The sequence below is a fragment of the Leopardus geoffroyi genome, chromosome B2, assembly GCF_018350155.1.
Source record: "Leopardus geoffroyi isolate Oge1 chromosome B2, O.geoffroyi_Oge1_pat1.0, whole genome shotgun sequence".
Classification (NCBI taxonomy): Eukaryota; Metazoa; Chordata; class Mammalia; order Carnivora; family Felidae; genus Leopardus; species Leopardus geoffroyi.
The window spans coordinates 35,928,803-35,941,386 of NC_059332.1; the positions used below are offsets into that span (position 1 = coordinate 35,928,803).

At 44.3% G+C, this 12,584-nt stretch overlaps 1 protein-coding gene across 3 annotated transcripts in view; it reads left to right on the forward strand.

Annotated features, from left to right (window-relative positions):
• The first annotated feature begins 41 nt into the window (after positions 1 to 41).
• TBC1D22B (TBC1 domain family member 22B) overlaps positions 42 to 12,584 on the forward strand; it is an 82,150-nt gene continuing 69,607 nt past the window's right edge. For 2 of the 3 annotated variants that reach the window (XM_045498032.1, XM_045498034.1), the window contains exon 1: positions 42 to 257. In XM_045498032.1, the coding sequence (XP_045353988.1) occupies positions 202 to 257 (56 nt within the window). In that variant the 5' untranslated portion in view covers positions 42 to 201. Of the gene's footprint in view, positions 258 to 7,983; positions 8,109 to 12,584 lie in introns of those variants that run through there. The other variant, XM_045498033.1, reaches the window with a different exon arrangement.

Sequence of the window (12,584 nt, forward strand, 5' to 3'; positions counted from 1 at the left end):
CTGACCACGGCCTGCGCAACCCACCAATGGCAGCGGCGCTGGGTGGGGGGGTGCCCACATCCAAGATGGCGCCCCCAGGAGCTGGGAGCGGGTGACCGGCGGCGGGGAAGCGGCCTGGGTTGGCCCTCCGATTACGGGGACCTGGGGGCATCTCGCCGGGTACCCCCTGGCCCGCCTGCAAGGCCTTCCCCGGCCAGAGCAATGGCCGCCGAGAACAGCAAGCAGTTTTGGAAGAGGAGCGCCAAGCTGCCGGGGAGGTAAGCCCAGGACGCCGAGAGGAAGAGATTGGACCAAACCCTTCCAGATCCTAAGCCCTAAATCCCGCGGCCCTGGGGCGCCACCGACCTCGAAAGGCTGGTTTGGGGGAACCTGGGCTGGGGGAGCTGGGACTGCCTGGTGGCGGCGGGGCAGCTGTCGAGCAAAGGTAGCGGGCAGCGAGCTTTGGGAATGGCTGGGTGTGGGAGCACACCAGGGTCTGGGGGCGGAGGGCGCCGAAGCCGGTGCCCTCCGCCGGAGGTGGCCGGAGTCTGGGTGTAAAGGACAGTGGAGTTGGGTGAATAGCCAGTGTCGGTCCTGGATTTGGAGGGTCATCCCCAAAGCTGTCTCTCACTTTAAATATAACTCCTTCTTGGGGGTCTCTATCACGCACAGGTGGTTGCTTGCATAAGGGCTGGCCCCTTCCCTTGCTTCCCCAGATCTTTACGTATGAATCTTTTCTTGGACTCTCAAAAGATTCTGGTGGGAGCTTGGGATCGGGATCGTATGCAGGGGGACAGAAAAAGTGAGGAAAATTCTTCAGCTCGACCTTGCTTTATCTTGAGTTGGCTTCTTCCCATTAGGAATTATTACAGAGTGACTCAAGGATCGAGGTTATTTCTTTAGCATTTTCTATGGATTTGTTTAACCCCAAGTGACCTCTTCCCTCTGCGTTGTAATGTTCTTGTGCAAATGCACGAGATTCTTTCATTCTTCAGTAGTTTAGTTGGAGAGCAGACCTTTTAAGCTACTCGACTCCCCTCCCCTTTTTGATGTATGTTGAGAGCTTAGCATTTGTACATCCATCAATCTGCTGTTGGTTTATAGTTTCAATTTGTTTTGGGCAGAGCCCTGAGAAGCATAAGGAATGTATATCTCAGTCAGGAATTTAAGATTTCCACCAGCCATAGGCCACTGGGTGATGAAATACATGTTTGCTTGTGCCCCACATGCTACTTTTCTTAATGGATAAAAGGTCTTTTCCTTCAGGGACAATCCTTTGAATTTGTGTGTATATGTGGATTTTTTTTTTTTTTTTTAATAGCAAAACGGAAATTAGGGTTAGTGATGGCTATGTAGCAGTCTTATTTAGGATCCTATTAGACATATGGAGAATGGGAATCAGCTTTTAGTAACACATTATTAGAATAATGCAAGAGAATGCAGAAATAGCTTCAGATTAAAGTGCTGTGGAATTACAATGTTAATACTAATGCTAAAGACTTCTATGTTTTTAGATAGGCACCGTTTCCTGCCAACTGATTTGTTTTCCTTCCTGGTCTAGGGAGCTCTCCAGTGTCACAACTGCTGTTTTCTGGGGTTTTCCATGGTGAGATCATTCAATTTTGACATCCTAAGGTTATAGTCAGAATCAGTGGGAAAACTGTTAAGTCAGGAAGCAGTATTTGAGATGTGGGATATGGCGGGGTCTTTTACGCCTGCTGACTGCTGATTGTTGTGAACAATTTTTTGTTTTCCATATTTCCTCTTTTGGACTATAGGAACAGTCAACTTTTTTCAGAGCATTGCTTTTGTGCTCTGTAAGTAAGAGGAGTCTTTTCTGTTTCTTCAAGTTTCTGGCTTCCTTTTTCATTTTGAAGAGGAATAGAGGAGAGAACATTTGAGTTCAGAAAGGCCTGAGTTATTACTTGGACCCTTACCTGTGTGATCAATGACAAATGATTTGCTCAATCTCTCTAGACCTCAATTTTCTTATCTATGAAGTGAGGATAAAAATACTTCCTCGGGGTTACTATCAGGACTAAATTAAACATCCTATTTGTAAAGAACCTAGAACGATGTTTATTTAGCACATTATAGTTGCTTAATAAATACTAGTTATGAGGATTCTTGTTATTAGAGCAAGTAAACATTTAAAAGAATGTTTCTCAGCTCCTTACTCCAGTACTAGGTATTTATGTTTATTGTTTATCTTAAGGCATTAAAACGTTGGCACAGCTCATAACAGTTTTTAGTACCTTGCTGGTTGAAGAGAACTATTGTTTAGCTGTGTTCTTTCAGTGGGGAGCCCTAGCAGCTGTTGGTTATGGGAGAAAATTAAAGTTTTTTTAGATAGAAGGTGCTTTGATTTAAGGAAAAGACTAGGGCGTTTTCCCAAGAATAGAAGTTTTGCATTTGTACTCTTTCAGCGTTTGTGAAGAACTTTCTCCTGGGTGGGGAAATGACATCAGTAACTTTCTAGGTCCATGGCAGCCTAGAAGTGAAACTAGTTTTCTCTGCAAATTGAAAGGTAAAAATTCAAAGTGATGGCAGTTACTTTCAGTTTCTTTGATCATGGTCTAGCAACCTTAATGACAAGAAATAGGAATTTTATTTCGTAAATTAGCCTAAGTTCAAAATGAATGAAACATCCTTTTTAAAAATAACTTCGTTTGTTAACAATAGCTTTATTGAGATGTAACTCACATACTATGAACACGCGTCCTTTTGAAGTGTACAGTTCAGTGATATTTGGTATATTCGTCCAAAGTATAGATGGTTTTGTGCAACCAGCACCACCAATTTCAGTACATTTTCATCACCCCACAAAGAAGCCTTGTATTCGTTCCCTCACCTCGGCCCCCGGCAACCACTAATCCTTCTGTTTCAATGGATTTACCTTTTCTGGGACATTCCATGTAAATGGAATAATGTGAGGGGCGCCTGGTGGCTCAGTTGGTTAAGCGTCCAGCTCTTGATTTCAGCTCAGGTCCTGATCTCACAGTTTGTGAGTTCGAACCCTGTGTCTGGCTCTGTGCTGGCTCTGTTTTTGAAGGCTCGCCCATGTTGTAGCATGTATCAGTATGTTGTTCCTTTTTATGGCTAGATAATATTCCACGATTATACTTCATTTTGTGTATCCATTCATCAGTTGATGACGTTTGGGTTGTTTCCACTTTTGGGCTATTGTAAACAATGTTATGAAATTCACGTGCAGGTTTTTGTGTGGATGTGTGTTTTCCATTTTTTGGAGTTTATGTAGAAGTGCTAAGTTATATGGTAACTGGATTGAATTAAACATCTTTTAAAATTTTATTTATTTATTTAAGTTTATTTTATTTAGAGAGAGAGAGAGATTACAAGTGGGGGAGGGGGAGAGAGAGAGAGAGAGAGAGAGAGAGAGAGAGAGAGAGTGAGTCCTAAGGAGGCTCCCCACTGTCAGCACAGAGCCCAATGCAGGGCTTGGAGTCACAAACCATGAGATCATGACCTGAGCCAAAATCAAGAGTCAGACACTTCACCAAATGAGCCACCCAGGCGCCCCTGCTTTTTATTTCTTGTGAGAGAGAGAGAGAGAGAGAGAGAGAGAGAGAAAACGCTTGAGCAGGGGAGAGGGGCAGAGGGAGAGAGAGGGTAACTCTTAAGTAGGTTTCATGCTCAGTGCAGAGCATGACTGGGGGCTTGATCCCATCATCCTGGGATCATGACCCGGGCTGAAATTAAGAGTCGGATGCTCAACCCGACTAAGCCACCCAGGCGCTCCTTAAACATCTTTTAAGATTCTCTCAGTTATTTATAAGAGCCTTATGTACTTACTACATCAAATGGTTCTTCTCTAGATGCCTAGAAAGACAGGCAACACTCTATACCGTGTGGTTAAGAGTTGAGGCTCTGGAAACTTGCACCTAGGATAAATAAGTTCTGGAGATCTCATGTACAGCACAGTGATTATAGTCAACAACACCGTATTATAAACTTCAAAGTTGCTAAGAGACTGGGTCTTAATTGTTCTCACCACAAAAAAGAAATGATAATTATGTGACTTGATAGAGGTGTTAGCTAATGCTAAGGTGGTAAACACTCTGTACACTTTAAATTTTTTTTAAAATTTATATTAGAGAGACAGAGCATGAGCAGGAAAGGGGCAGAGAGAGAGGGAGATGGAGACAGCAGGCTCCAGGCTCTGAGTTGTCAGCACAGAGCCCAACCGGGGCTTGAACGCACAAACTGAGATCATGACTTGAGTTGAAGTCGGATGCTTAAATGGCTGAGAGACCCAGGTGCCCCTGCACTCTGTACACTTTAAATTTTTTTTTTTTTCAACGTTTATTTATTTTTGGGACAGAGAGAGACAGAGCATGAACGGGGGAGGGGCAGAGAGAGAGGGAGACACAGAATCGGAAGCAGGCTCCAGGCTCTGAGCCATCAGCCCAGAGCCCGACGCGGGGCTCGAACTCACGGACCATGAGATCGTGACCTGGCTGAAGTCGGACGCTTAACCGACTGCGCCACCCAGGCGCCCCTCTGTACACTTTAAACTTATGCAATGTTTTATGTCAATTATATCTCAAAAAAGAAAAAAATGCAGATTCTGGAACCTGACTGCCTGGGTTCAAATCCCAGCTCTGCCACTTTCTAGCTGTGTGACCCTGGGCAAGATACATAACTTCTCTGTGCCTCAATTTCCTTATCTATAAAATGGGAGCAGAGTACCTATCTCATAAGGCTGTTGGGAGGATTAATGAGATAATACATAGAAAGTGCATAAGAAGGACTCAATAACATTAGCTATTATGAAAATGATAGTTATGGTTGTAGTAGCTCCTTTTTAATTTGTTTCTCCCCCTTGCTCTAGTTTCTGAAACTGGGATTCAAATTGGGGCGCCTGGGTGGCTCAGTCGGTCAAGTGTCCGACTTCGGCTTGGTTCATGATCTCACGGTTCGCGAGTTTGAGCCCCGCGTCGGGCTCTGTGCTGACAGCTCAGAGCCTGGAGCCTGTTTCAGATTCTGTCTCTCCCTCTTTCTCTGCCCCTCCCCCGCTCACACTCTGTCTCCCTCTCTCAAAAATAAATAAACATTGAGACTGGAATTCAAAAACTTTGATCAGTGGTATGTCTGGAGCCCCCAGTGAGTCCTGGGTAAAGAAGAAAACCCCAAACAAAGCACCCCCTATTGCTAATCAGGCAGAAGATTTACAGAGACGCAAAGAAGCCTAATGCAGGGCAGCTGTGGCTATCAGGTGTTCATTATCACCGAGGAGTATGATTGTGAGCAGCGGTCCTAAAACTTTAGACTTTGGTGAGTCACCTGCAGGGCTTGTTGAAACATAGATTGCCAGGTTTCTGATCCAAGGTAGCCGTAGGTAGCCAAGGTTTCTGATCCAGTAGGTCTGAGATGGGACCTGAGAAGTAGACTTTCTCAGAAGTTCCCAAGTGATTACTGCTGCTGCTAATCTGGGGGCTGCATTTTGAGAACCACTGGGATAAGAGCCCTGAATCAAACGGAAAGCAGCCTGAGTTCCAGCGTTGGGAGCCTTTGCCATGTGGATTTTGAACATTTTTTTTTTTTAATATTTTTTTTTCAACGTTTATTTATTTTTGGGACAGAGAGAGACAGAGCATGAACGGGGGAGGGGCAGAGAGAGAGGGAGACACAGAATCGGAAACAGGCTCCAGGCTCTGAGCCATCAGCCCAGAGCCTGACGCGGGGCTCGAACTCACGAACCGCGAGATCGTGACCTGGCTGAAGTCGGACGCTTAACCGACTGCGCCACCCAGGCGCCCCTGGATTTTGAACATTTAACGCATCTCCACTTGGCTGTCTGATAGGTGTCTCATGCTGAACACACCCACACAGAACTCCTGATTTCCACATGTGCCCTCTCCTGCCAAGCCACTCATTCCATCTCATTTAATGGTCCCGCCATTCACCAAAATCCTAACGTCTGATCCTTCTCTTTCCTTTCCTGCCTCATTCAGTTCATCAGCAAGTCCTGTTGGCTCGTCGCAATATACTCTGGGTCTGAGCCGTTCTCTCCTCTCTTGCCTGGACTACTGCGTTAGCCTTCTAACTGGTGTTCCCGTTTCTCTTCTTGCCCGTCTCTCTCATTTGTAATTAGAACGAAATCCAAACTCTCTATGTCTTCCAGGCCCTTCGTGTTGGAAAGATAGGCCGAGGTAAGGACTTTGATATTTATCCCAAGAGCAGTGGGATGCCGTTAGAAGGTTGGTGGGGGCTGTGGCACGATCAGATTCACATGTATAAAAAAATATTCTGGCTGCCCTGAGGAAAATGGCTTGGACCAGCATTTTCAACAGTTAGGGATGGGAGACACACAGTTGGTGTTTTGGGTGGGTTAAATCTGGGCTGTACTGGACTGTGGGATGTTTAACACCCCTGGCCCTTGCCCACTAAGTGCCAGGAAGACCCACCATTTATTGGGACAAACACCTTTCCCACATACAAGTTTCCAAACACTCCAGTCACCACCCACCCCTGCCCCCCACTGGGGATCAGGATGAGTATAGTTAGGTGGCCACTGCAGTCAGTGGAAGGAGAGGTGATGATGGCTTGGACTAGGACAATGGCACATAGAGGTCAAGTTTGAGAATATCAAAAGGACTTGGTAAACCACTGGATTTAGGGAGTGAGGGAGAAGGAGATGCCATTCCCAGGTTTCTGACTTAGCTGGTCAGGTAAGAGTGTGATGTCATACACTTAGAGAAAAAGCCAAGTTTCAGGACCAAGTACTTAAATACTCTATGCTCAGTTTCCATATCTGTGAAATGAGAGTTTTGGATTGAGTGACCTCTAAGGCTGAAGCTGAGGATTAAGTTTAAAGTTCAACTAGTATTCAACGAGCTTCAACTCATGTCAATGGGTATTTCTCTTTTGCTTTGTCACTCACACCCGGCATGACTGATAGGTAAGAGTAGATGGTGTGGGGGCCACAGAAGGTGGGCTTTTCTATCTCGTGCTTTTGGAAGTAGCAAATTGCTGGCCCCATGAGCATCTGAGTGTCGTGAAACTGTAGAATGTCTAAGGCCACTGCAGGTAAGGAAACTGAGGCCAGAGAGGGAAAGTGACTTGCCCCAAATCACGCTGTGTAGCTGCAGATTTCTTGACTCTGGGTCCGGTGCTTTTTCTGCTACTTCTTCCCTCAGTCAGTCTCTGCCAAGATTAGGACACCTGTCGAGGCACCTCATCCAGGCCAGGGGTGTAGACGCTTCCAGTGAAAAGATGTAGATAAGACCTGGAATAGGAGAGACCAATGTGAGCCAAAGCCCAGCTAGTTTCCCACATTCTTATTTCCAGTCCTTCTGGGAAGGGCTTCTCCCTCTTTTTAAGCAAATGTGTTTATTGTTAAAATTAGGGAGGGGCGCCTGGGTAGCTCAGTCAGTTAAGCGTCCGACTTTGGTTCAGGTCATGATCTCACTGTTCATGAGTTTGAGCCCCGTGTCAGACTCTGTGCTGACAGCTCAGAGCCCGGAGCCTGCTTTGGATTCTGTGTCTCCTTCTCTCTCTGTCCTTTCCCTGCTCATACTGTCTCTCTCTGCCTCTCAAAAGATGAATAAATACTAAAAAAAAAAATTAAATCAGGGAGTGCTTTTTAGCATTAAATGAAGTTGAGAAAAGTGTCTAATCACTTAAATTATTTAGGAGCTTGCAGATTTGCAACTAAAAACCTCTGTCATTTGGTTATTTTCCATAACATTTATGAATCTGATAGTGGACTCAGTGTTATGGCCCCAGCCTGTCTGGGCACGTACACTGTATTACAACCTATTCTTAGTTTGGAAATGTGTGACTGATAAAATTAAGTGGCTAGAAGATACTAAATTATCACAGAGACAGCATAGAACCCCAGTTCTGGAAGACTTCCATCAAATGAGTGTGTGAACCTGAATCAGTTGCCAACATGTTTGGCTTTAAATCACATAGGTCTGTTCCCATATTTGCTTTTGCTCCTTTGTCAGCACTCAGCAAACACCTGTTGATTTTTCCTACCAACGGTTTTGCACTATGGCGACGATGCAAACCAGCTATATGCCAATACACCCTGTGGTGTTGGTTTTATTAAGGAGAACGTCGGAGGTTGACCAGGAGTTTTGCTCGCTTTTGTCTCCATTGCGGTACGTGCTATGGCATTCATTTCTCTGCATGTGCAGTGTGATTTCTCCCAAGATGCCGGGTTTGCCTCTAGTGTTGAGGTTTAATGAGCCACTAGTCTGCCTAAGCAGAGGCCTGGGGTTTGTAGAATTCCAGTCCTCTCTCATTAAATTTTGTGTGTGTGTGTGTGTGTGTGTGTTTTGAAGTTTATTTTTTGTTTATTTAGAGAGAGAGAGAGAGAGTGAGTGCACACACGTGCACAACCAGGGGAGGGGCAGAGAGAGAGAGGAAGAGGGAGAGAATCCCAAGCAGGTGCTGAGTGCGGACCTGATGCCGGGCTTGAACTCACAAACCGCGAGATCATGGCCTGAGCCGAAGTCGGACGCTTAACCGACTGAGCCAGCCAGGCGCCCCTCGTTAAGTATTGTTAGTAAGTGCCTGCTGGAGTGTGTTGCACTCTGCCGGGTGGTGAGGGGACTGCAAAACAAGACATGGCGTCACCACTGCTCCCTAGAAGCGGGAAGTCTGCTTGGCACCGTGGCTTCCCCCGTGAGGACGCTGTGTATCATTGACTCTTGGGTTTCTCCACCACATATGTTACTCTGCAATCAGAAAAACTGAAAAGTGCAGCGGGGTGAAAACACACTGTTGAGTGAGAAAAGCAAGACGTGGAAAGATAAGTGGCGTGTGGTCTTTTGTGTACAGTTTTAACACAAAACAGTATTTTATGTATGCATGTGTGTGTAGAAGTATAAAAACGGATGGAACGGATTTCATACCCACTTCAGGGGAGTGGTTATCTCTTGGGGACAAAGGGGAACAGGACGGGGGACTGCACTTGGGACTTCAGTAGACTTCCCCAATTTTATTTTCTTAAAAAAAGAGATGTGACACGTATTAACATTTGTTAAATCAGAGTGATGGGCTCATGGATGTTTGTTAATTTTTCTCTGTATTTGTCTTTTTGTTTGAAAATGTGAATAAAGTGCTTTCTGCACTTGTGTGGAGCAAATGCTTTTTAAATTTTGTGTTGGAGAGACCAGTTAGCCAACCATGAAATTAAGTAATATTTAAAGTAGCATTTATGACTTAGGGTCAAAATAAGTCATATGTATAGTGTGGTGCCATTTATATAAAGTTTTAAAACACATGGAAAAAATACTATAATACTATAATTTCTTTAGAATATTGTTTGGAGAATAAAAACATGAAGACAAAAATAAGGGTGAAAAATGCCAGATGCAGTAAAGTGGCTTCTGAGGACGGGAGGGAGGAAGAGGTTGGCAGGGTTTGAAACCCATGATGTCTTCTTTCTTTCTTTTTTTTTTTTTTTTTATTGTTTTATTTTTTATTATTATTTTTAATTTTTTTTAATGTTTATTTATTTTTGAGACAGAGAGAGACAGAGCATGAACGGGGGAGGGTCAGAGAGAGAGGGAGACACAGAATCTGAAGCAGGCTCCAGGCTCTGAGCTGTCAGCACAGAGCCTGACGTGGGGCTCAAACTCACGGACCGTGAGATCGTGACCTGAACTGAGGTCGGACGCTTAACCGACTGAGCCACCCAGGCGCCCCTATTTTTTATTGTTTTAAATTTACATCCAAATTAGTTAGCATATAGTGCAACAATGATTTCAGGGGTAGATTCCTTAGTGCCCCTTACCCATTTAGCCCATCCCCCCCTCCTACAACCCCTCCAGCAACCCTCAGTTTGTTCTCCATATTTATGAGTCTCTTATGCTTTGTCCCCCTCCCTGTTTTTATGTGTTTTTTGCTTCCCTTCCCTTATGTTCATCTGTTTTGTCTCTTAAAGTCCTCATATGAGTGAAGTCATATGATTTTTGTCTTTCTCTAATTTCACTTAGCACAATACCCTCCAGTTCCATCCACGTAATTGCAAATGGCAAGATTTCATTCTTTTTGATTGCTGAGTAATAATCCATTGTATATATATATATATATATATATATATATATATATATATATATACTACATCTTCTTTATCCATTCATCCATCGATGGACATTTGGGCCCTCTCCATACTTTAGCTACTGTTGATAGGGCTGCTATAAACATGGGGGTGCATGTGTCCCTTCGTAACAGCACACCTGTATCCCGTGGATAAATGCCTAGTAGTGCAATTGCTGGGTCGTAGGGTAGTTTTATTTTTAGTTTTTTGAGGAACCTCCATACTTCCAGAGTGGCTGCACCAGCTTGCATTCCCAATGATGTCTTATTTCTTATGTACGAGTGGAGCACTGGCCTCGGTATGCCTTATATTATGATCTAAATCGAATTCATTTAAAAAAGTTATTTACTTATGGGGTGCCTGTGTGACTCAGTCAGTTAAGCGTCTGACTTTGGCTCAGGTCATGATCTCATGGTTTGTGAGTTCGAGCCCCGTGTCAGGCTCTGTGCTGACAGCTCAGAGCCTGGAGCCTGCTTCGGATTCTGTGTCTCCCTCTCTCTCTGCCCTTCCCCTGCTCGCACTCTGTTTGTGTGTGTGTGTCTCTCTTTCTCCAAAATAAATAATAAAAAATTAAAAAAAAAGTTATTTACTTATTAGAAGTAGTATAAGCCCTGATTTATATATTTTAGGGAATCAGAGAAGGCATAGGGTTAATGGATGCTGTGGGGTAGCGTCCGGGAAAATCTCATGGCGGGAAGTATAGAATTTGAAGGGAATGTTTCAGATTGGATATGATATTGAAATGGGAGAAGAGCCTGATTCAGTAGCTAAGAAATATTTGGAAGGCAGGGTGGAGACCAGCCCGCTCTAGAGTTGAGTGTGGTTTGGGAGGAGTAGGGATGGTCCAGGCTGACAGGTGAATTATAAATGCTGAGAAATTGAGCACCTTAATCACCAGGCTTTCAGTCAGTCTGCATTTAGTCTCTGTTTCATCTTCGTTTCTCTTTCTTTTCAAATGTCTTGGCTACTTTTTGAGATTCCGTAAACTGATTAATTAAAGTGTTTTAGGTACATATGCATCATGGTTTTTTAGTTCAAGAGTATGTTAACAAATTCAACATGGGCTCTGATACCTTTGCTGAAGAAGTCCATCACTTACCTTGGCCTTTCTGGCTGTGCCGACACCTTGAGGCTGACATAGACAAAACAGCCTACCAGGCACCTGGGTGACTCGGCTGGTTAGGTGTCCAACTTGGGTCGTGATCTCATGGTCGTGGGTTCGAGTTCCACACTGGGCTCTGTGCTGGTGGCGCAGAGCCTGCTTGGGATTCATTCTCTCTCTGCCCCCCTCTCTCTACCCCTCCCCCACTTGCTGTCTGTCTCTCTCAAAATAAGTACACTTTTAAAAAATTAAAAATATGGGGGAGAGGGGAAAATGGGTGATGGGCATTGAGGAGGGCGCTTGTTGGGATGAGCACTGGGTGTTGTATGGAAGGGATGAACCACGGGAATCTACCCCAAAACCAAAAGCACACTGTACACACCATACGTTAGCCAATTTGACAATAAATTATACTAAAAAAGACAAAAGCAAATAAAAATAAAACACAGCCTACCATGATTTTAAGATCTCCTTCCTGGATAGTAATTAATAGACCTGCACAATTAGGATTGCTTGTTTTTCTGCATGGACTACCGGCAGGTGGTATTACTCTTTTAAAAGGGAGACTCTAAGGACTGTCTCTTATTTTTCTATCCATTCACCCGGTCTAACCAGCCTGTTGAAATCTTCCTGCAGGGTTTATCCTCTGGTCTTTATATTTTACTGTAAAGAGGCTTGTGGAGTTGGAGAACTCAAGCGTACTCATCTGCGAGTGTTTGCAAATACTAAAATACAAATAAGTGGCCCTTAAAAAAAGTTTTTATTTTAATTCCAGTTAGTTAGCTGTTGTATTAGTTTCAGGTGTACAGCATAGTGGTTCAGCAGTTTCGTACATTACTCATCATGCCAAGTGCACTCCTTAATCCCCTTAAACCATCACTTACTTAACTCAGCCCCCCCTCCCACCCCCTCCCCCGCCTTTCCCTCTGGTAACCATCAGTTCTCTATAATTAAGATTCTGGGGTGTCTGACTTCGGCTCAGGTCATGGTCTCGCTGTTCGTGGGTTTGAGCCCCACAGCGGGCTCTCTGCTGTCAGCGCCGAGCCCACTTCAGACCCCCTGTCTCCCTTTCTCTCTGCCCCTCCCCTGTTTGTGTTCTCTCTCTCTTTCTCTCTCTCTCCCCCCAAATAAACATTAACAAAAAGTTTTTAAAAAAGATTCTGTTTCTGGATTTGTCTCTCTCTTTTTTCCCTTTGCTCGTTTGTTTTGTTTCTTAAATTCTACATATGAGGGAAATCACATGCTATTGATCTCTCTCTGATTGACTTATTTTGCTTAGCATTATATTCTCCAGCTCCATCCATGATGTTGCAAATGGCAGGATTTAATTCATTTTTATGGTTGGATAATATTCCGTTGTGTATGTGTGTGTGTATACACACACACACACACACACACACACACACCACATCTTCTTTATCCACTCAT